The following is a 24,072-nucleotide window of genomic DNA, read 5'->3' on the forward strand; positions in this document are numbered from 1 at the left end:
AGTCTAGCTAACCGTCGTAATAATGTCATTCCTAACCATGTACTAAATGAAAAAAACTCTTTTTATTTAATGGCCTAGTGTACATCTCATTTTAGGAAATAATAAAGTAAACTTTTTTTAATTTCACATTTATTCAAAACGATCACTATACTCCAAAATTAATATTATATTAGTGTAAATGTAAACTATATCATTGAACTCTAGAGCGTTTCCGGTATAAATACTTACACATAGGTAGTTATGTTATGTTATGTCAATCCTCATCGTCTCCGGTGGGACATAATGCTGCAATTGTTTCCCGCCACCTGGGTCTGTCTTTGGCTATCTTCTGGGCCTCTCCCCACGTATATCCACCCTGTTTCAGCTCAGCCTCCACTGTTCTTCGCGAAGTTGTTTTGGCCTACCAGGCTTCCATCTTCCAGGTGAGGTCCATCTGAGGGCAACTTTAGGTAACCGTTGCTGGTCCATACGAAAAACATGTCCTAGCTATCTCAACCTCCTTTCTTTGATCTCAATGATGATGTTCTTGCAATTTGGTTTTTGGAGCAGTTTGATATTTGAGACTTTGGCCAAAACATTGTGTATATCATCTGTAGGCATCCATAATTCTGTTATTTCTTATCCTAGTACAGACATATTTCTCTGACGTATTATCCAAACAATGACCAAAAACTTTATTACAGGTTCCACCGTTTTGGGCTCAATACGGAAAGAGAAGAGAAGTTTACCGATACCATGTTCCATATCTTATTACAAGGAAGGCCAATAATGTAAACCTGTCCTTGGCGAAATTCATTTGTCATTAGTCAACTCGTTTAACACATCGAAACTTGGAAACGATGTCAAAATATTTAGAGGGTGTTTTACAAAGAGTCACAAGTTACTTTTGGCACAGAACAATGAGAGAGTACTTCATCTTTGTGACGTGGATGGATCGAACATCAAGTCAATTCCGCTAGATTTCGATCCTCATCAAGTTACCTGTTACGACGATAATATGGCTATTGTATCAGGAGGTTATGAATGTTTCTTCGGCTTTATCAAATTATCTACATTGAAACCTGGAAAGAAAACAGCAGCTGGAGATAGGTGTAATGGAGTTTGCTGCATGAATGGTCAAACTTGGTTCACAATTGTCACCGACACAATTACCTTAATAGGTTCTATTGGACAAACCCGCCAAAAGGTTGCCTCGATGACGAATTCTAAAGATATGTGTGTAGACAAAGACGGTATTTCTCTGATTACAAAAGGTATTCTGTTTTTGTCTCAGAAGATCAGAAGGCACGCTTGCTTTACCAAGGACCAACACTTAACTATCTTATGGGAAAAACCGCAGATAATGCTGGTTTTATATACGTTGTTGGGCGTAATACTGACAATGTCCTTAAAATATCTACAGACGGGAATGTTCACAAAGTAGTGCTTGCACCAGAAGATATAAACAAACCATCAGGATTATCCTATGATAATGAAACAAGGCAGCTCATAGTAATAAATAATGGAGGAAAAACAATATCTGTGTTCATAGAAACATGATATTTTACTCTCATTAAACATATTATATTAAACATTGTGAATTAGGTTATACTTTTAGTATACTTTTACATTCTGTGATGCTGGCGGGACCGTTTATATACAGAGCCCTCCTGCTGGTCACACGATGAGACTGTCATTTAAAAAAAATCACAGTCACAACGAACATTAACACATATAGGGTAGAAAAGTTTTCAGAAAGACAATATATTGTCATTTTTACGCATATAAACATTATGTAGTAGATTTATACATCACTAAATACTATTATTTGTTTTATTTTTAACAGATGATCCGTCATTTTACATAACAAAACTGTGATCAGATAGTTACACGGATTGGTTCAGGGACTGTACATTCATCTATGATTTTTAATTTATAACATCCTTATAATTATATCCTAGTTTGTCTTTAACATGTTCGTGTTTGTTTGTTTGTTTTGGTTTTATATGTTATTTTTAGGGGTCGTAATTGGAAAATCGCGTATATTACTACTCAATTAGTTTACCTCCCACTCAAGACCTCGAATTTCAGGCTGCATATGGCATAATTAATGGAGATGTGTTAATGTAAGCATCTAAACCAAAGGTTGATAAATGCACCTAATTGTATAATGTAAACTAATCTAGAGTCGATTCAGGAGTTGACTTAATGATGTGATATCACATATCTTATCATTTGCACGAAATTAAGATATCAATATTATTTTTCCATGATGCTAGAGAAAAAATCATAAGCAATCCTATCGTCTTCATCAATTGTTCTGGGTATTGTCATGACATTAGTATGTACTGCACGGTTCATGTAGAACATCAATCATGCCCAGTGGTAACAGCAATATTACTGCTTATTTGGGTAGGTAAGAATTACAGTGCTATAAAGAAGGGTAAAACACAATTACCGAACACTAATCCAATCCGTAATCAAATCAAGTCCAAAACAGATCTGTCAAATAATAGAGCAGCTGGTATTGCAATGATCCTGACATGGTATATGCATTTCAAAACATATGATAGGAGTTTTACGGCACACTAAACCTCCCTTTTCCATTGCGTGGTGAATATACAGGTGGTGATTAAATAGCATTTGCATGCTCGTATGTCATAATCGGTAAATCGGGAAGTAGTACTTTCACAGTATTTCTTTTAAAAAGTCTAGTTTTCCTTGAACATGGGTTAATTGCAGGAAACATTTAGTTATACTACCATTTGCCCTGAATTGAACACAGGCCTGTATTTCTGGGTATTTAATTGATGAGATTTGCAACTGCTGAGAAATTACTTTTTTATTCTATTAGATGAAATTACGTCAAAAAGGTCTTTTGTATGCAATCGTGAATCTGTGGAGCCTTATTGATTACTCTTATATTAACACTGAATCTCTCTAAGGATCAAACTGGTTCGGACATGCATAGTAACAGATTTTTACGTTATTTTGTTAACATGCTACATGTGTCATATCAACTTAAAGAATACGCAGTGATCGAATGTTAGTGTCATAATTGCTATGGAGATGGTGTTTTATTTTGGGGAATTGCATTTGACTATCCTTTTAATGGTATTTTACCGAGCATCTGATAAAGTACCTATGTACAGTTTAGGTTTCTAGCCATTCCACGTAGTTTACTTTTTGTATTGCGATACATTCATTTTCTTTATTATAGATTAAACAATGTACTGAAGCTACAGCTATAATAAATTCCAATAGATTAATCAATCCTACCCTATTTGTGAAAGATGTTATACTGGAAACACTCAAAAACATTTGTATAAACGTATAAAACGTATAAAAGACTAGCTTACATATGGTGCAAATTTACATACGAGTAAATGCATTCACAGTAAGTTTGTGCATCAAATGAAGATGTGCCTGAAGAAATATAGTAAAAGTATGAGTACTCCACTCACATAATCACATATTCATCACTGTCAAGAGTGGAGAAATTATAACCTGTGTTTACATCATCGTACATTTACAATGTACATATATGTCTATTTTTTAACATTAAATTATGTTTATGTTTTCCATTATTACCTTATTTATAATAGTATTGAAACGTACTAAAATGTTGAATATTCATAGTTATATCACAATTAGTTCCAATTAGTTACTTTACACCGTGGCTTAGTGGGCAGTGACAATGTTGTCTACGTGGGAATTGACAATTCTGAAACAGTAAACCAATACGATCTTAAGTAGCAAACCAGTTTTGTTAATTACTAAGACCAATTTTGAGGCAATAAATCATGAGGTCTTGAAAAAAACAATGGCTGGAAAAAACTCGCTTTGTCAGCATTGAGAGGCACATCAGCGATCTATGTGTACACTAACTAATATAATGAGCAAAATGTACTAAAGCAGGATCAATTATAAGTTAAGTAAATGTGACCTACATGTTGCACAATTGTGTAAATTATGCATCAAGATCAAACTAAATAATAATCAAGGAATTCCATGGCCACCTTATCAGTTTCTCTTCCTCACAAATACATTGTACAATGTAAACACAACTTACACTGAAATATCTTAAAATTGTTCTGAATAAATATGAGAAATTTGAGAAAACATCCCATTAGGTTTGATGGCCTGTGCAGGGATATTTATTAACTTTTCATTTTAAGGGGTATAAGTAGCCATTTCAGTCAAGTCAAATTAACAGCAAGGACGGAGACAAATACTTTTGCTAGCAGTCAAGGATCAGTTGTATCAGAGGAGAATTGCAAAGCCTGAACTCTAGCCACGTGTGATGGAGTTACTTCTTTAATTTATTGACAAAACAGCTCGTTTTGAAAGATGCCAACAATAAAACAGAAAAATGTTCTCCAACGCTTCAAAATTTGTCAATCAAAGTTTGGTCCTTGTAGAGAATTGGTCTTTAGTGTTTGCTTCATGAATCTTGATTTTTTTCTAGCAGTCAAACTGAAAGTGCAAGACAAATGACCCAATCATTTTTTCTGTTTATTATTCTTTATTGTAAAAATATATTTTTCAACATCTTTGTATTTGCTTGTATGTGATAAAGTAAACTTATCGTTTTATGCAACAGAAAAATATGGTTACCTGCTTTTACACCTTTCCCGGTATTGCTGCTTTGATAAGCAGTCTAACTAAATTTTTACTCTTGTGCAAAATCCTGGATCCTGACTGGAATCACAGGAAACACATAAATGCGTCTACAGAAAGAGTAGTCAAAGAAACCACGATTCTAGCGGATATCAAAAGAATGTAATCCAGGGAAAATACCAGGCATGGGAAACAGACACACACAACAAAAATTTAAATAACCAAAATAATACGTACAAAGCAACATAAGTAAATGAGCATCTAAGGTGCCACTAAAAACTGTTAGTATAGACCAGGTGCACCGGTAGGGTAAGCGTCCTCTGCTTTTCTAGAAAAAAAAACCGCCAAACTGCTCATAAAAAGTCAAGTCCGGGGTAGACGAAGAGGAAAACAAACTATATGTTGAACAAATTGGTTTTCATGGTGCAGTTGAATACATCGCAACGATCAACGACTTTACGATGACGACCATAAAACTTCTGCAGTGATGACTTCAATCTTATAGGGATATAATCCAGTTCCAAAAGCCTAATTGTAAGAAGTCTGGCTGGTATTTAATGTCTGCGCCGTTACGGCAAGCTGTGGCATAACGTCTGTACTGCATATGCATGTGTCATGAAGGGAGTGATGTTGCCACAGATGAAAGGAAAATTGACAATGCGGAATATATTGTTACTAAGTTTAAGTAATAAATTATATGTATTAAAATGAAGGTTAAAACAATTATCTTTCAATTTATTATTGTAGTTTGATAAAGCTTAAATAATCACTTATTTATTGTGTCAAGATTATACATGTATCTTTCAAGTATTTCTACTTATAGTCAGTATACTGCCTAAATAAGCAAACGTGACGTGCAATATATACTAGTTCGGAATGTTTACAATTTCATGATCATGCAGTATTAGAACTTAAAGTTCGCAAGTCAGATGTAAACAATACTTTAAATAATCTGATGCACGAAACCTCAGTTCAAGTACGTGTAGCACACTTACGGGTAGACCAAAGGGGACACTAAAAGTCAAAATATATGAATCATGAATCATGTTCATATGATTTTAATATGTTTTATATGACATATCGCAGAAGTGTGTAAATAAAAAAAATATTATATTTACAAAGCCGTTCCACTTGATTCTGTTCAATAGCTCAAACCTATATTCTTTCTCTCCTAACATTTCAACCTTTTAGAATTAATCAAATTAATGTGATGTATTTTTTTATGGTAAGTACAATTTGTTTAAATCAAACGGGTAAATTGGGTGTAGAATTACATAACAACCCCACTTAAAGTTGGTTTACATTTGATAGAATAGATAACATGTTTCACAATCGTTAATGCATTACACAATTGCTAACTAAAGGTAAGAATTTATTGATATTAGATTAATCATGTACAATATATTTGAAAAAGTGACATTTTTCGTTTAGATCACAGTAACCCTTATGCTTAAAATAGAAGAATTAATAGAGTAAATGAGATAGACAATATCATATCGATGTTGTTACGGATATAAACAGTGGAAAAACTTGGATAATAAGAAGAGATAAATTGCAAGACCTTTGTATAGTTGCAATGTAACTGCTGTAGTAAGTTTTTAAATCTTATTTTAAAAGTGTGAAAATAATCCTTTTTTATCCGCTATAACCTTGGTTCTCTTGATTACTCTTTGTGTTGTTGTTGCGAAATTTAAACATGATGTAATATCTCCAATAACTACATAAATAAATACAAAAAAAAAACATAATATCTAAAACAGGACAGATGTCTATTAATCATGACGATAAAACAGTTGTATTGCTGTCATAGCAATGACTTATAATGCATGCTTCTAAAAAAGATATAAAAGAACAGATCTGAAGAAACGGTAAATGATAGATAAAATTATGCATCTTCATGGTAAATTATTTCTGTAATCGATATAATTTTTTCGACATTGTTTTTTTTTTCTTCGGAAAACCTATTACAATATCTTTATAAGTATCAATAGTGTCATTTGAATTTTGCATGATAATTATCGCCACATGGTGTAGAATATCAACGCATTTTTTCTTGGTACCATGAGTTTTAATATATATCTTGTCAATATTTACTTGTCGCGCCTGACATATTCATAATCATAACAATATTTACGAAAATGACATTAAGAGGCATAAACTTCAGCGTCTTTTCATGATATTTGTCGCCTTTCCCGTGATAATAAATATGTATCTGTATCAGTGTGATATTGCTCTCTAAAATTATTTGACAATTTATTTCGCCGATATAATTTTCATTTTACGAAATTTCATGTTGCACGGTATGTTTTTGACCTTTTGAAGTTCGACTTACGAAATTTTTTTTTCTGAAAATACATGAATGTCTTTATCCCCGTTAAATTACAGATGATGTAATATTATCTCTTACAATGGTTGTATTGGAGATTACAAATTTGGTGGTTATTTTAACAGCTGGATTTGAATGTACAGTTTATGGTATGTATTTATTTTGGTATTCTATGGCACCATTGCCTTATCGTCAAAATACCACTCGAGAGGATGCTTTAGTGTTAACATTTATCAGAAGAGATCAAACTTTGAAAAATATATAGAAAACCTTACATTACTTATACTGCTATAAAATATATCCCAATATTAAGTATACAATAACTTTTTTCGGTACAATTACCAAAAACAAATATTTCTATCATACTAAGTAATGGAAGTCAGAAAAGGTATGGAATTATGATGTCACAGGTAGATAATTTCATTCATATTTACAACTAAAGCTGAAATCAATTTTACAATTAGTAACTGCGTCATTTCTTGCTGCATTATTCAATTTTGTCCTTTCAAAATATACGTCTAAACCGATAAATTCAAAAATATTATTCTTATAAAACATTGAGCCAAGTAATGATTAAAGAATGTACAAGACATTTTTTTTTATTTTAGCTGACATTTTCTGGGAGTTGACTACAAAACCAGCAGTGTTTGGGGAAAACATTGAACTGACATGCAGGCTTCCCGAGAGTACGTGCTGCCATCGTTATACTAGAAGATGGTTGGGAGGTTATGGTTTACCGCTGCTAACAATGAACGGGGTATCGACGAGTCCAGAAAAGTTCTCGGAAAAGCTAAACGAACAAAATTTAACATCAATACTAACAATTCATAATGTTGATCTATCCGATGTTAACATTCTTTATGAATGCACGTATGGATTTACAAAATACGTGAAAATGTTGGAGGTTAAAGAGGATTTATTTATCTGTAAGTGTCTCCTAACCAGTTCGAATTATTATATCAATTAACATGAACTGTAAGTAGACATCAATACATTAATTAATAAGTATTATATGCCACGATTTTTATGATTAAACATAAGGATGAGATATTGTAAGAACTTTTGCTCACCCAAGCATTATTTCTGTTTTTATTTTGTTTTTGTAATTTTTATATCGACTTGATTGTTTTGTTTGTAAGTTAATTTATTTGATTTTGTTATTATCTGTTTTAGCTTATGATCCGAAGAACGTTACGTCAAACATTGAATTTAATGACAGTCATCTGATAGTAAATATAACAATGAGAGATGTGTATCCTAAACCGAAGTGCATAGCAACAATGAAAGTAAGTTATTAAAGTAGAATATACGATATATGCAAGAAACACAAAACTTTGAACGCGAAATGAAATGTAGTCCTTCATCAACAAAAATGGCAATCAAATAAAAAGATATATGAAGACTACACCTGTAAATACGTAACACAGATATAAATACATGTACAAAATTAAAAACTGACGTATAGACAGACACAAAGAATGAGCAAACCTTAGGTTAGATACCAAAACAAACTGGGAATATTTCGATCAGACGGACAGATCAAAGTACGGATGATATTAAATGCTATACATGGAAAGGCAGACAGTCCAATGGACGGTCATACGCCGCTTTCACAGGCACATAGACAGGTAAGGGTGAAGAAGAGTTTGATTACCGATTTGTTTTGTTATAATTCTTTCGTGCTGTGCAAACAAAATCAAAAATGGCCTCTTTCAACAACTCCGAATTATTTATACTTGCTGCTTAATCAAGTTCTGTTTTTACTTATAGGAAAGTGATATATCTAACAATATTCGTCTAATTTCATCACCAGATGGGATATTTTTCCTGGTATCAATAATAATCAACTACATATTTAGTAGAAGGGAATGCGGAGAACGATTTTTTATATCGTGCTACGTTGGCACAAAAGTATTTAAAGATTCCTATATTATCACGTGTCCTACTGAAGACGGTAAGTCCGATTTTTGATGCATTAAAATCGGTTAAAGGCCAAGTGTCAAGAAATTGTTTTCGACATTTGGTAGGGAGTAAGGGTAAGGACAAAATTAGTAGTCGTACATATTACCAGGAAGATTTGATGCCCCAAGTTTCTGTGGGAAGCATATTATCGTCATAATTCTTTTCAAACTACTTAACAGAATTTCAGGACATTTGGTAGGTTTTAAGGACACAGTATCTATTTTGGCATATTACCAGTTAAGTTTTATCTCTCATTTCTTTTTTTTTTTATTGAGTTGTGCCATTTGAAATTCATCTCAATTAAGTATTCTACTGAATCATCTTGTCACCGCAACTCCTCTCTACCTACAGAACAGACTTTCATCAATACTGATCAGTTACGTCTCCCACACACTGTCAAGCTAGAGAAGGGGTCGTATATAGATTGATTTTGGATATCTGAAATGGAAAATTTTAATCGTCAACAGATTTTGTTACTTTTTCAACATATTCAGCAAAACTCCAGCTTTGATCAACAAATCAGAGATGTCTGTCAATATGATTACCATTTGAAAAGTAAATGACTTTTCAGTTTTCCAGAAATTTGTGGAAAAATGTTAAGAAATCTCTGATTTCGTTTTCGATCAACCTACAGTACTTGATATCTGTCATCGATTCGTTTATGATCATTTCTCCATCTTGACAGTGTGACGGGGGTCAGTTAAGCCTTTGGATTTTTTTTTATTCGCAGATCATGACAATATTCAATCTATAATAACTGTAGTTGTCATCCTGTCACTGGTATCCAGCATTTGTTTCATATTACTGTTTATTATCAGGAGACAAAACATCTGTACATGCAATGATGGTAAGTTTATCCATAGTTAAATACTTTCTGTTCTTAAAGTATATATTCCCATGTGTTTCATTAATCAAAGAGTAATCAAGGGAACCAAGGTTAATGCGGTAATCAAAAGAATGTAATCCAAGGACAAAGACCCGACATTAAAAACTGACATACACAACAAAGAACATAAAGTAACTAAAATCATATATACAAAGAAACAAAAGCAAAAGAGCAACTCGGGCTCCGCTAAAAACTGAGAGCATGGACGAGGTGCACCGGTAGGGTAAGCGTCCTCTGCTTTTCTAGAAACACCCACCGAGTTGCTCATAAAAAGTCAAGTCCGGAGTAGACAAACGAGGAAAGGAATAAATCAGTTTTCATGGTGCAGATGGATACATCATAACGATCCACGAGTTCATGATGACGACCATGAAACTTCTGTAGTGATGACTTCAATCTTGTAGCAACATAGCCCTGTTCCAGAAGCCTATTTGTTAGAGTTCTAGTGCGATACAAAAAGTCTGCGCAGTTTCGCAAAGCTCTGGCATAACGTATGAGTTGTGATATGAACACTCCATACGCAGGTGATGAAGGGATGTTGCCACAGATGAAAGGAAAGTTGACAATTCTGAATGAAAAGTCATCACGTTTGTCGTAAAGTTTGGTCAATAGGTTTCCTTTACCATCGATTTCTAAGTGTAGGTCATGATATGAGGCTGACTTCACAGTGTCTGTAGTATCCTTTATCTCAAGTTCTTGTGGGTAGATGCGATGTATCAAATCCCTGAAATTAGGATGGTCATCTATATAGCGGAAACTGAGATTGAAGGATCTAGCCAAACGATATTCTTTCCTTTTGATCAGATCAGCTATAAAGTCAGCCTCATAATAGTGAAGGAATAGGTCAGCAAGTAAAGGAGCACAATTTGTTTCCATTGGAATGCCGACCGTGTGTTGAAAAACACGTCTACCACACTGGATAAATATGTTGTCGATTAAAAATTCCAGCATTTTGTCAACATCATCCTCTGTATATTTGGAAGATGATTTGGAATGATTTCTTACAAAGTATGAGGAATCTCTACCAAGAACTATATATATAAGTATCTAGGTGTACCATCTTTTTTGGAAAAACAACGATGTATAATGTTTGTAAGTCGGGATTTTAACTGAATATGGGGAATAGAAGTATACAGTGTTGCAAAATCATAGGTTTTAATGCCATTATATTCAGATAATAGTCTTGAACTAATTGTTTCCAAAAGATCTTTCAAATTTTTCAGGATCCACATTGAATTAATACCACTTCGGGAGTAAAAAGTGTTGTGGTAGGACTCCAGACCCTCTTTGACCATTGTGAGTATAGAAGTTATAAGTTTTGAAAGAGGTTTGGTGGTACATTTTGCAGATCCAGCTATGAAACGTTGTTTGTATGGATTCTTGGGGAGTTTAGGAATCCAGTACGTAGGTGGTAAATCACAATCATCGTCCTTGGTAGAGAGACCAAAAGAGGACAGCACAGATTTATGGTTTTCCACAATCTCTTCTTTGGAGAGTGTGGTAGCAGTATAGGTCTTATCACTGCTATTATTTTCAACGTATACCTCTGATAATAAACATTGGATGTAAAACGTGTGCAGACAAAAACAATATTGTTTTGGGATTTGTCTGCTGGTACAACATATTTGTCATGTATAGTAGACAATGTTTTGCTACATTAGGGTCTTAAAAAACTGATGTAGCCTTGGCAGTCATTGACCTACTTAAATCTTTCATTCGTATGTAAAATATAAAAATATATAATATATAAAATGTATTGGTAGTTTTTGAAATAGTGTGCGATTGCCTTTAAATTGAATGAAGCGTACATTTATTTATAACAAAGAAATCCCTGTCATCTTACAGAAAATAGAAGTTGTTCCTGTATTAACAGATCTTATCACCAACCAAAGCAGTCCAACGAAATTGAGATCTCTGAACCTCACGTTTGTGAATGAAAGTTATACAATTAAAAAGTTTCGCTCTTTGTTGTTGTTTTGTTTTGTTTTGTTTTGTTTTTTTTTTTTTTTTGTTTTGTTTATTCTTTTTGGGGGGAGGGGGTCCTTTTCGTAATACATGTAATGAAAACATTCGTGCATTTTGATTATGATAAATAAGCAATGTATATTTTGGTTTTTTATATGCCTTATCGATACAGATTTTCATCCATCGTTTTATATGACCGCATTTTTTTTTTTTTTTTTTTTTTTTTTTTTTGTAATCGTCATTGTCATCGTCAGCGGCGTTGTATTTTTCTCTCCATGCGATAAATTTAGCAGTAGTCCACCAACTGTCATGCAGTTAATTGCTGCTCGAGGAAGCTACCTGTTTAAAATGGGGTCACTGGCCCCTACCGATATGCATAAAAGTTTGTTAAGGCTTATAATAGGTCTTTATTTAAAACTTATATAGAAATTTTATTTCTCATTCATTTCTAAATCTCTTTCTTATTTAGTAATAATTAACAAATTTTAAAAAGAATCCAGCATTGTCAGTCAGTGAGCCGAATGTGGGGCCATATTGTAGATTTTGTTTTATGTCTGGTTTTTAAGTTATTAGATCCCTATTGAAAATCACTGCTTTCATTTTGCAATCAGATTTAGCATATCTTTTATACTTTTTCGTTTTATAAAGAGCCCAAATGGGACACGCCCAAAAAGCTAACTTTTTTTAAGTTTTTTTTTCATGAAAATATATGCCTGCATTGTCAATCACATTTAGGATAGCTATTACGGAGTAATAAGAGGTCAAAGGGGACATCCTGCAAAACATCGACTTTATTTTTGGAGTGAATTTCAAGAAAAGAAATCTTGAATTCCTTATGAAAAGCTCTGCCTACATACAAGAGCTTTTTGAAGAAGTGCTCTTAGAAAATTCCCATCTTGTATACAATTTATTTTGAAATCTTGAACTGTTCTTAATATTGGATTTTAATGCTGCTGATGAGAGGTTACTCCTTGAAATAGATGTACAGCTTTCCGATATGGTTGATAATTTTGTAAACAAATTTGATCTCGTTTGTCAATTCTATTCCTTTAAACCGGCTTAATATTCTTCAAATATCTTTGGCGTCCGATCGAAGATTTGCTTCTTGTATCGAAGAACCTTGTAAAGTTTACTTAATATATATTGTTTAATCGGTTGGTTATTTCTTATCAAATACGATGTGAGATTATATGTTAGTTTTGAAAATCACATCGTAAAATCTTTTTTCGTTCTTTCATTGTTGTTTCTGTGATCAATCTACCTAATTTAAAAAGATGAAATTAAAACGCTCTTCAAAAACCTAATCTTATAGATTATCTCTAATTAAAGAGGGTCTTCAGTTATACCATGAAACGTTTTTCTACTTTAGTTGTATGGTATCAATACAGATCTTCAAAAAACGGAAAATTGTATGAAAACCCTCAGACTATGTTTGGTATATAATAACATCAAGACCCATGAATTGTCAACTCTTTATTATACTATTCCAAATATTCAGATAAACTTTAATATATTTGAGAAGATGTCAAAATGCAAGAATTTTTCTATCAACAACATATTTATCCAGTGTTGTGGACATGTCTTTCAAAATACGATCGGCGTTCAAATAAGAACATTTCCCCCTCCGCTACCCGTTGACATATTCCTTCACTTGTATGAGACTGACTTTGTAGTTGATTTTGTCCCAAAAAAAAGAACATCATTTAGCAAGATCCTATGAACTCAATTTCAGCTGTATATAAGACATTTTAAGCAATCTTTATTTAGAGGATTTTATACATTGCATCTACCTCGTAAAACTTACGATAAGAGACGCCACAGATACTTTAAAGTCAGCCTCATATATGCACATTTTTTTAGAGATCGATTGAAATGAAACTTAATGAACAAATATACTACAAACGCAACGACTTCTCATTTCGTTTCGTCAACTTTCCTTCATCAACTACAAGATAACTTAAACACCCACCTACGTCTGGAGTTTTCATTTGTTTATTCAAGAGCTTATTCAATAACTACACGGATGGTTTGTACAGTGCTAGACTACTGACAATTTAGCATCGTCATCATGAACACGTGGATCGCTATGGTGTATTCATGGGAACTAATTTGTTCTCACTGTCATAGTTTTCTTCCTCTTCCGTCTACCCTGGTCGTCACATTTTATGGGAAACTCGGCGGGTATTTCTAGAAAAAAAAACAGACCACGCTGACTCTACCGATGCATATAGTCCATGTTCCCGGTTTTCAGTGGACTCCGGTATAATGCAACCACCATACTGTACAGTATGTCCTGATATCTCAGAATGTGCTTTCTCAATTGATTGAACATTGTGTGCACATGCATATACACTATTGATATAAAAATGCTTAAAATGGGATCATTTTTGAAATGGAGATGTATGATAGTTTGATGGTACACCTAGATACAAATACATAGTTCTTGGTAGAGATTCCTCATACTTTGTAAGAAAGAATCCCAAATCATCTTCCAAATATACAGAGGAAGATGTTTACAAAATGCTGGAATTTTTTATCAACAACATATTTGTCCAGTGTGGTGGACGTGTTTTTCAACAAACGGTCGGCATTCCAATGGGAACAAATTGTTCTCCTTTACTTGCTGACCTATTCCTGCACTCTTATGAGGCTGACTTTATAGCTGATCTGATCAGAAAGAAAGAATATCGTTTGGCTAGAGCCTTCAAGATCAGTTTCCGCTATATAGATGACGTATTTTACTTAAACAATCCTAATTTCGGGGATTTGATACATCGCATCTACTCAAGACAACTTTTCATTCAGAATTGTCAACTTTCCTTTCATCTGTGGCAACATCCCTTCGGCTCCTGCGTATGGAGTGTTCATATCACAACTCATACGTTATGACAGAGCTTTCCGAAACTACGCAGACTTTTTGTATCCATTAGAACTCTAACAAATAGGCTTCTGGAACAGGGTTATGTTGCTATAAGATTGAAGTCATCACTTCAGAAGTTTTATGGTCGTCATCATGAACTCGTGGATCGTTATGGTGTATTAAAAAACCCGATGCAGCAAAAAGCATTATCTACTATACATGAAAAAATATGTTGTCGTAACAGCAGACAAAGCCCAAAACAACATTGTTTTCGTCCGCAAAACGTTTTACATACAATTTTTATTATTAGAGGTAGGCGTAGAAAATAATAGCAGTGATAAGATCTATACTTCTACCACACTCTCCAAAGAAGAGATTGTGGAAAACCATAAATCTGTGATCATGTTGATATCCTCTTTTGGTCTCTCTACCAAGGACGATGATTGTGATTTACCGTGTATGACTGGATTCCTAAACTCCACAAGAATCCATACAAACAACGTTACATAGCTGGATCTGCAAAATATACCACCAAACCTCTCTCAAAAAATTTAACTTCAATATTCACAGCTGTCAAAGAAAATTACATTATAATCTGAGATTACGGCAGCCAGAAAAACATTTGGTAAGACAATGAGACAAGAAGAACGCAAATTGATGAAGGAACGAAAGAAAATACAAACAATGAACAACGCAAATCCTAAAGATAACTAGGGCTAGGAAGGTTAAATCATTGATTGATTTACTGGGTGATAGAACGATCCTAGCATAATCAAATAAAAAAGAGGACTATTTGAAATAACTCTCCGGAAAGAAAACCGAAACTGACGATGAATTCTTCAATGGGAAACATCAACCAAACATCGATAATAATGAACCACTTATAAGAAGCAGCAATAGTTCTATTCGAAAAGAGAAAAATAATCTTTGTTTTTGAACATAACAACATTCTGAATAAAATACTAAAGAATGAAACACTATTAGCAGTTTTGAACGTCTCTTCAATACTTGTTTTACTAATGGTTCTGTAACCGGATTATTGGTATAAAAGCATCATTCCTCAACTGTTGAAACACGGTAAAGTCTATAGAGACCCAAATATACCGACACATTAGCCTTACTTCAACAACGGCGAAAATTTACAGCAATATTTTGAAAACTCGTTTACTTACCTATCTGGAGATTAGTTTGATTAGTGAGAACAGAATGGATTCCATAAGCTTCGATCAATCTTGGAACATATCTAAAGCTTCTGCACAATTTTCGAAATAGAAAGTTGTCAAATAAAGATTCGTGGCTTTGTTTCATTGATGTCCACAAGGCCTTTGACTCAGTGGATCATAGCCTACTCTATCATAAACCTTTTTCAATAGGAATTCATGAAAATATGTATTAAGCCATAAAATAAACATACGAAAAGCTTCAGGCATCATACGTTTAAATGGAATACTCACCGTAAAAACATCCCTCTTGAACACAGAACATGTTAAATGTGTACAACAAACACAGTTGAAGACGAATCAGATTTCTTAATTCGTTGTCCAAAATATGAATCTAAAAGAAAAAAACTGTTTGAAGATATATTTAAAGTTTATCATAAAATTTCTGGTCTTTCTGATGATGATAAGTTGTATGGATTTCTTTATAATCATAAACTTAGCAAATCCGAGTGAAATAACGTAGAATCGTGGATTTTTTTTATCTTAGTTTGAACTTAATTGATAAAAGTTCCGCAAAAAAACAACAAAGAAAAAAGTCATGAAAGTAGAATGGTCGGCAACAATGCTGATATGATTCTTTACATGTTTTACAACAATTTTTACTTCGATGTTGTCTCCGACGTCTACATTGGCTCTATTTTCAGAGGCGTATAATAATTCATAAATGTTTAGGTATTAAAAAGTTGAGGTCGCTAAAGTCCGTTTCATTCTTAAATTCCAGACTCCAACGAAAGGTAACTTATTACGCCCATTTCCACACTTTTTTTGTTATCTTTGCTACCATTGAATTGTTTTATTTTAGAATCATCTGATAATAATATAGAACCTACACAGTGGTCATATTTGTATCCGTTTATTGCTAACTGAATTATATTTTGAGAGTTGAAATTTTAAGTTTTGAGAGAGGCAACCACTAACACACCAAAACAGCAGAGTTCCAGTGACATTACAATTGCAAAAACATAGATTGAGAATACACAACCTGGAAAGATACACATGTACAAGACAAACACATTACGCCAAGAATCGGAAACTCTAGAAACATTTAAGAATTCATTTTTAAAACAATCGAATAATAAATGTGGCAAATATACACTAATACAAATGTAAGTTAGCAGAACATATGTCAAAAAGTTTTTTCTTATCATTCTGTACTAAAAAGGCATACTCCTGATAGTGAAATAATGAGAACTATTCATTTATAGACCATAGCTTTTTACTCCTTGTAGGAAGAAAGTTTGAAACAGATTAATAAACTTTTCAGTAATTTTATTTGTTAAACGCATGATCATATTTAATTCTGTTACAATTATAAATGCCTGTATTTGTTTTCTTTAGAGAGGTTTGAAATCTGTAAATCACTATGTACGCTTTCTTGTCGTTCATCAGTTGTTTTGATTCTAGTGTGTTCTTAATTCTTTCATTACTTCGATCATTAAAGTCATTTAATTGGTGACTTATTATTTTTAGTTCACATATTCACTGAATAAATCGAATGTAAAAAATTGTATATGTTTTTTTTCTAGAATAGTTGTGAAATAAAGAATTATTGAGTTATCCTCAAAAGTTGATTATTTAGTACTGTACTGATCAATGGAACAACGGACTGCACTTTCAAGCCTGTTCAAAAACTTGTTTTTGGGAAAGTGCCGTCTATTGTTTTCCTTCAGTTTATTCTTAAAACGTCACAACAAAGGTTTAAATATTGTAGAGTCATTCATGCATCATGCAAATTACATACATAGTATTACGCTATTTTAAGGTATGACAGATTAGTTTATTTTATATGAATATCAATATTATGAAGTTTCATAAGAACCCCGCAAGTCGTGAACGAAAGGGTTATTATCTCTATTTTGTTTAAAATCCCTTTTATCTTGCTATACGATAATTTTCAATCTCACGCCAGTCGAGTGAGGATGAAAATTATCGCTAGTTTCTATGTCCTCGCGTGACATACAAGCAACAGCGTAGGAATATTTGACGACCCAAATAACTGCCTCTCTGTTTACTGCGAATGAAATTATGGTTAATTTGTGGCAATGTTGTCTAGTCTACAATGAAAAATGATTAAATATAGTACATTAACCGATTAGAATGAATAAATCCCAAAATTGTTCCACAAATTTTAAACGCGACCTTCATATATAACCGATTTGTTTTAAATGATATGTATCACCAAAACATGTGACGTCACGTAGTACGTCGCCAAAAAAATAACCCCGAAAGGAAATTTTGCAGCGCTGATAAAACTTACATATTTAGGTCAGGCCTACTGAAAATAAAAGAAAACTAAAACCTTACAATTCAGCAAAACAGCGATAAACAGATGTTTTTTTTTTTCAACTCCCTGTCGTTGAAAAAAATATTAAATAATCTAAAAATGACAACGCATCAGATCAAGTTTTGCTTAACAATACTTCAGTTCCAACAGCCGTCTTTTTACAATGTTTGTTCAAACATAAATTCCTGACAATATGTACATTCCCATGTGGCTATTAAAAATCTCACAAAGTTTCATAATAATGCTGCAAGCTTCTAGGAAAATAGTTTGGACAGACGTACAAACGGACAGACAGGCAGGGTGAAGCCTGTAGACCCAAAACTTCGTTTGCGGGGTGTATAAAGTCAAGAAAGGGTAGAAACCCGCGCCAAATAAAGTATGGCTTAAAATGATAGTTTTACAATTGACATTGTTACTTAATTGAAATTCTTTCTTGTTGTTGCTATAGGGCTAGGATCGGGTGTTTATTAGGCTTGTTACTAATATAAACATTAGGGGGACAAAATTTCTATCTATAAACACTACAAATATATCCAAATATGTTGATCGATTAATTACATGTAAAATATATGTATATATGAGTGGTCTATTTTCAAAGATAATACACATTGAAATTAAATGAACATGGTTTAATATTTTAAAGCCTAATAAGGTTGCCAATCTAAAGATCCTCTTCAAACTCTTCTCATTTGGTGCCGCTCAGACGACTTAAATATCAGCTGTAACCACTAGTAGTTGCCATAGCAACAATAGAACGAAACACTTTTAACCTATTATTTGCAAATATGAAACCTGTTGGAGCAAAAATCAAAGGAACCAAGGTTATAGCGGTAATCAAAAGAATGTAATCCAGGGACAAAGACCAGACGTGGAAAACAGACATACACAACAAAGAACATAAAGTAACTAAAATCAAACATACAAAGTAACAAAAGCAAATAAGCAACTCCGACTCTAAAAACTAAAAACTGGGAGCATTGACCAGATGCACCGGTAGGTTAAGCGTCCTCTGCTTTTCTAGAAACACCCGCCGAGTTGCTCATAAAAGTCAATGCTGGAGTAGACAATTAAAGTAGTTTCTTCTGTAATTGAGTCTTTATTGCCCTTTTTTCTTGCTGTATAATCCCATTTTGTTCTTTCTAAAATGCGAGAAAAAGAGCCGTATTCAATAATGATAATTTTATAAGATCAATAAATATTCGTAAGATTGTACAGGTTTTTTTTCATCATTCAGCTGATATTTTCTGGGAGTTGACTACAAAACCTGCAGTGTTTGGAGGAAACATCGAATTGACATGTTATCTTCCTAAAGCCACATGTTATCGCCGTTATACCAGGAGATGGGTGGGAGGAAACGGTTTACCGCTGATTTCAATGAACAGAGTAACAACGAGTCCAAAAACAAAATTTAACGTCTACATTAACAATTCAAACATTTGAGCAATCTGATCTTAATATTCTGTACGAATGTACGTATGGGTTTACGAAATATGTGAAAATGCTGGAGATTAAAGAGGACAAATTTATTTGTAAGTGTTACCATGACCAGGTAATGTCAGTTATAAAAGTCAATAATTTATTCTAAAATAATATTAATTAAATCACTATGGCAATACAGATAAATTTGGTCTTTTCACCATTAATTGACGAGTACTATATGTACTATTATTTTACGAACTTCGATGACAGTTTTGAAGAGAGATTGCAAAACATTTGTTTACGCCAGCATTCATTTCTGGTTTTATTTTGTTTATTTATTAATTCATATTGTTTTTTTTTATATTTTTATCATTTACTTATTTACGTTTGTTTGTGAGTTGGTTCATTTGGCATATTCAAATGTGTGTTTGTGTTGTTTACGTTAGATTTCCAATTTCAGCTTATGATTCAAAGATAATAACGTCAAATATTGAATCTAATGATTGTCATCTGGTAGTCAATATAACAATAAATGGTGTGTATCCTACACCGAAATGCAGTGCAAATATTAAAGTAAATGATAAAACTAAGGTATTCGATAAGAGCAATATACTCATAACAGGGAACGCTGAACGAAAAGAAGTACTTCAACGAAATGAAATAAAAACAGACTACAATTGTAATTTGGGGAAAAATAAAAATGCAAGAACAAAATTTAAAATGGCGTATAGACAAATAAAAAATGATGATCAACCTTAGGATATACAAACAAACCTGTAATGAATCGGTCAGGCGGAATGATCAAAGTACGGACGAAAGCAATTGCTATAAATTTAATGACAGACGGTCCAGAGGACAGTCATAAACCGTTCTAACAGACGAACGGACTGACGGGTGAAAATGATATGAAAAAGTGTTTGATCATCGATTCTTGTCATAACCCTTCGTGCCGTGGGCACAAAATCCAAAATTACATCTTACGACAACTTCACAATTACTGGCTGCTGAAACAAGTACTGTTTTGACTTATAGGATAGTGATATATCTAACGATATTCGGCTAGTTTATTTACCAGATAGGATATTTTTCCTTGTATCAATAATAGTTAATTACCAATTTAGCAGAAGGGAATGCAGAGAAAGAGACAAAAGTATTTAAAGACTCTTATATTATCTTGTGTCATATTATAGGCGGTAAGTCCGATTTTTCCTGCATTAAAATGGTTAAAATCAAATTTGAAGAAATATTTTCTCGACATTTGGTAGGTAGTAATGACAAAATGAGTCGACGTGCATATTATCAGGAAATGTTGATGCCCCAAGTTCTGTGGGAAGCATATTATCATAATAACTCTTTTCAAACTACTTACCAGAATTTAACATTTAGTAGGTTTTAATGACACATTATCTACTTTGGCATATAATTGGTTATTTTTATCTCTCAAATTTTTTGAGAGTTGTGCTGTTTGAAATTAATCTTAATTAAGTGTTTTACTTCATTTTGTCACTGCAACTCCTTTCTAACTACAGAACATACTTTCATCAATACTGACCAGTTACACCTCTACCCTCACACTGTCCAGCTTGAGAAATGATCGTATATAGATCAATTATAGATATTAGAAATGGTTAAGTTTGATCGTGAACAGAAATTTTGTTACTTTTTTATACGCATATACCGTTAAATATTGTCCGTCCATAAATTAAAGTCTGTTTCTTCATACTGTCCCGTCAAATTCGTCAATATGACAGAATGAACGAATGAATAAATAAATGGATGAATGAATGGATATATGAATAAATGAATGAGTTTATCATGCAAACCAACCCGGTGCCATGATGTTTCAGTTTTTCTGAAATTTGTGGAAAAAGTGTTAAAAAATGTTGTTTATGATCCTTAACATCTCCAGTCCCGTTCACGATTAAGCTACAATACTTGAAATCTGTCATCGATCTGTTTATGGTAATTTCTCTATCTTGACAGTGTGACGGGGATAAGTTAAGCCTTTGGAAATGTTTTTTTTTTCATTTGCAGGTCATGACAATGTTCAATTTATAATAATTGTAGTTTCATACTACTGTTTATTATCAGGAGACAAGTTAAAGTATTTCTGTTCTTAAAGTATATATTTCCCTGTGTTTCGTTAATCACAACATTATTTACGAGCACACCTAGGCCATGCATACTATTTTAGACAATTCATATGAAAAGACAAATTCTACCGCATCGGTATTAATAAGGTAAATATATTCTTATTTGTAGTAAAATTGACAAAATAGATTGGTGTTAGGAAATATTATAAAATGTATTTGTAGTTTTTGAAATGGTGTGCGATAATCCTTAAATTCATTGAAGCGTATATTAATTTATAACAAAGAAATCCCTATTATCTTCCTGCATTAACAGATCTTATCACCAACCACAACAGTCTAACGAAATTGAAATCTCGGAACTTCACGTCTGTGAATGAAAGTTATACAGTTGTTGTTTCTTTTTCTTGTTTTCTCTTTTTGTTCTGCTCGAGGAAGCTAGTTATTTAAAATGCTATTTAAAATGGGGTCAGTGGCCCCTACCGATATACATAAAAGTTTCTTAAGGCGTATAAGTTATTTATTTAAATCTTAAGTGGAAAGTTTATTTCTCATTCGCTTCTTAATCTGTTTCTCATTTAGTAATAATCAATAGATTTTAAAAAGAATCCAGCATTGTCAGTCAGTAAAGGCAAAAATGGGGCCATGCCTTAGAATTTTTTGTATTTCTTGTCTGATTTTGTAGTTATAAGATCCCTATTGAAAATCCCCGTTTTATTTTGCAATCAGATTTCGTATAACTTTAATAGTTTTGGTTTTATAAAGAACCCAAACGGATAAGCACAAAAAGCTTACTTTTTAAAGTTTTTTTTTTTTTCATGAAAATCTGCCTGCATTGTCAATCAGACTTAAGATAGCTCTCACGGTTTTCGAGTAATAAGGACTATAATCGACTTTATTATTTTTGGTGTGATTTTGAACTAAAAGTACCCAATCACATGTTTAGTCTACAGACCATCTATTCCAGTACAAAATTCGGACTATTTTAAAATTATCAAACCATGTTCCATCACTTCAAACGATATACTTCAAGTATATCGTTTGAAGTGATGGAACATGGTTTGATAATTTTAAAATAGTCCGAATACCACATTTTGATATGGTACAATGTGGTTCGTAATCGTTTTAGTCACTAAAACGATTACGAACCACATTGTACCATATCAAAATGTGGTATTAAAAATGCAAAACATGCAACATTCTTATAACCGACCTTACTTCTCCAGTTCCCTTACAAACAAAACCTTCCATACAAGAAGTCACGATGACTTAAGTTGCAAATCAACAAACTTAACATATGGATTAGAATGCAACTTATGTGGTTTAATGTATGTCGGAGAAACGCAAGAACGATTAAATAAAAGAATATGCGTTCATCTTTCGGGAATTAACACCACCAAATTCCCGACAGTTGATCAGCACTTTAATCAACAAGATCATTCAATCCTCTCCATGAAAGTTCGTATTTAAGAAAATAAATTACCATCCTACGAACAGTCCTATTCTAAGTAAAAACTATCGCAGGGAAAGAGAGGAGTATTGGACACGCAGACTAGGTACTGCAATACCTTAAGGATGCAATGACAACATCACAAGTATAGGAAACCTTTCAAGCCAATATATCAATAGCTTAAATATGATGAATTTATTTGACAAAAGTCCAAGACGGGAAAGGAGTAATGGCCACCTAAGTTATATGATGTCTCCATAGATGGTCTCCTTCCTTTCATACTAAAACCTCTTGGACTTCATCACATTAAAACCAAACTTTATTCTATACCTCTCACTCTACTACATTCCCTTTACAAAACAAGTCTTGACACTCCTGTTTCTGACCCCACCTCATCATTATACAGATTTGTTGCCATCCTTTTGGATATTGGTTTCCACAGACTCTTTAAATCAGTTTGTGTGAAAAGTCAAGATGAAGAAAACGATCATTTCTTCCACTATCGTTTGTCAACAAAGGTATAGATACAATTAATTTGGCATCACAAAAACGTTACCAACAAAATTCCCCCATATTTCAAAGACAAATCCATACCAATTATTTCATATTCCTATACTTCACCCATTGCATCCGATATTTTCAATTATAAAGGCTATTGCAGAACCTCGAGATTGACGCCTTAAAGGCTAAACCACCTTACTGTTCTTGCAAAACCTCTCCATTCAAATATGGTACTTCTGGTCACATCGTTACGGGAGATTTAACCATTATCGAAAATGAATCTCTGCGTAATACCCCTTCTAAAGGTCCCAAGTACCGTGAACCACGCTCCATAAATTGGAATTATAACTTTAAAGTTCTTATGGATGCCGTCGAGGACTATGCACGAAAATGGATAGAACTAAAACAAGAAGACATTGATTCTCTGTCAGAGTGGTTAAAGGCCGTGAGGTCTTTAATTTTGAAACGAATGAAAGTTTTAAGTATGTCAATGAGTGCCAAGGCTACATC

The 24,072-nt window shown here is 33.2% G+C and overlaps 2 protein-coding genes across 8 annotated transcripts; both read left to right on the plus strand.

Moving 5' to 3' along the window:
• Nucleotides 1–769: 769 nt before the first annotated feature.
• On the plus strand, nucleotides 770–1,539 carry LOC148599358 (uncharacterized; the record flags this gene model as incomplete). Its single annotated transcript, XM_088557284.1, has 2 exons — nucleotides 770–1,016; nucleotides 1,274–1,539. Coding segments are annotated over 2 exons (513 nt in total), but the record flags the coding sequence as incomplete, so codon positions are not given.
• Nucleotides 1,540–5,908: 4,369 nt separating this feature from the next.
• On the plus strand, nucleotides 5,909–17,236 carry LOC148599359 (uncharacterized). Of its 7 annotated transcripts, none has more exons than XM_088557051.1 (7): nucleotides 5,909–5,963; nucleotides 6,985–7,074; nucleotides 7,534–7,851; nucleotides 8,099–8,211; nucleotides 8,696–8,879; nucleotides 9,618–9,734; nucleotides 14,909–15,144. In XM_088557051.1, exons 2-7 carry the CDS (start codon nucleotides 7,008–7,010, stop codon nucleotides 15,106–15,108), a joined length of 999 nt encoding a protein of 332 aa, XP_088413177.1. In that variant the 5' UTR covers nucleotides 5,909–5,963; nucleotides 6,985–7,007; the 3' UTR covers nucleotides 15,109–15,144. The 7 variants fall into 7 exon arrangements, with proteins under 7 accessions (XP_088413177.1, XP_088413175.1, XP_088413178.1 ...); XM_088557049.1 differs by lacking the exon at nucleotides 5,909–5,963 and adding an exon at nucleotides 6,041–6,189; XM_088557052.1 differs by lacking the exon at nucleotides 5,909–5,963 and adding an exon at nucleotides 6,349–6,467.
• Nucleotides 17,237–24,072: the final 6,836 nt, after the last annotated feature.

The sequence above is a fragment of the Perna viridis genome, chromosome 13 (genome assembly GCF_037379345.1).
Source record: "Perna viridis isolate PV_CMFRI_1.1 ecotype Kerala chromosome 13, ASM3737934v1, whole genome shotgun sequence".
Lineage (NCBI taxonomy): Eukaryota > Metazoa > Mollusca > Bivalvia > Mytilida > Mytilidae > Perna > Perna viridis.

Bases quoted from the DNA above. Each gene is read 5' to 3' on its own strand.
- LOC148599359 (XM_088557051.1), top strand. From the start codon at position 7,008: ATGGTTGTATTGGAGATTACAAATTTGGTGGTTATTTTAACAGCTGGA. The intron at 7,852-8,098 runs GTAAGTGTCTCC...TATCTGTTTTAG, and splicing joins TAAAGAGGATTTATTTATCT to CTTATGATCCGAAGAACGTT. The intron at 9,735-14,908 runs GTAAGTTTATCC...TTTTATTATTAG, and splicing joins CATCTGTACATGCAATGATG to AGGTAGGCGTAGAAAATAAT.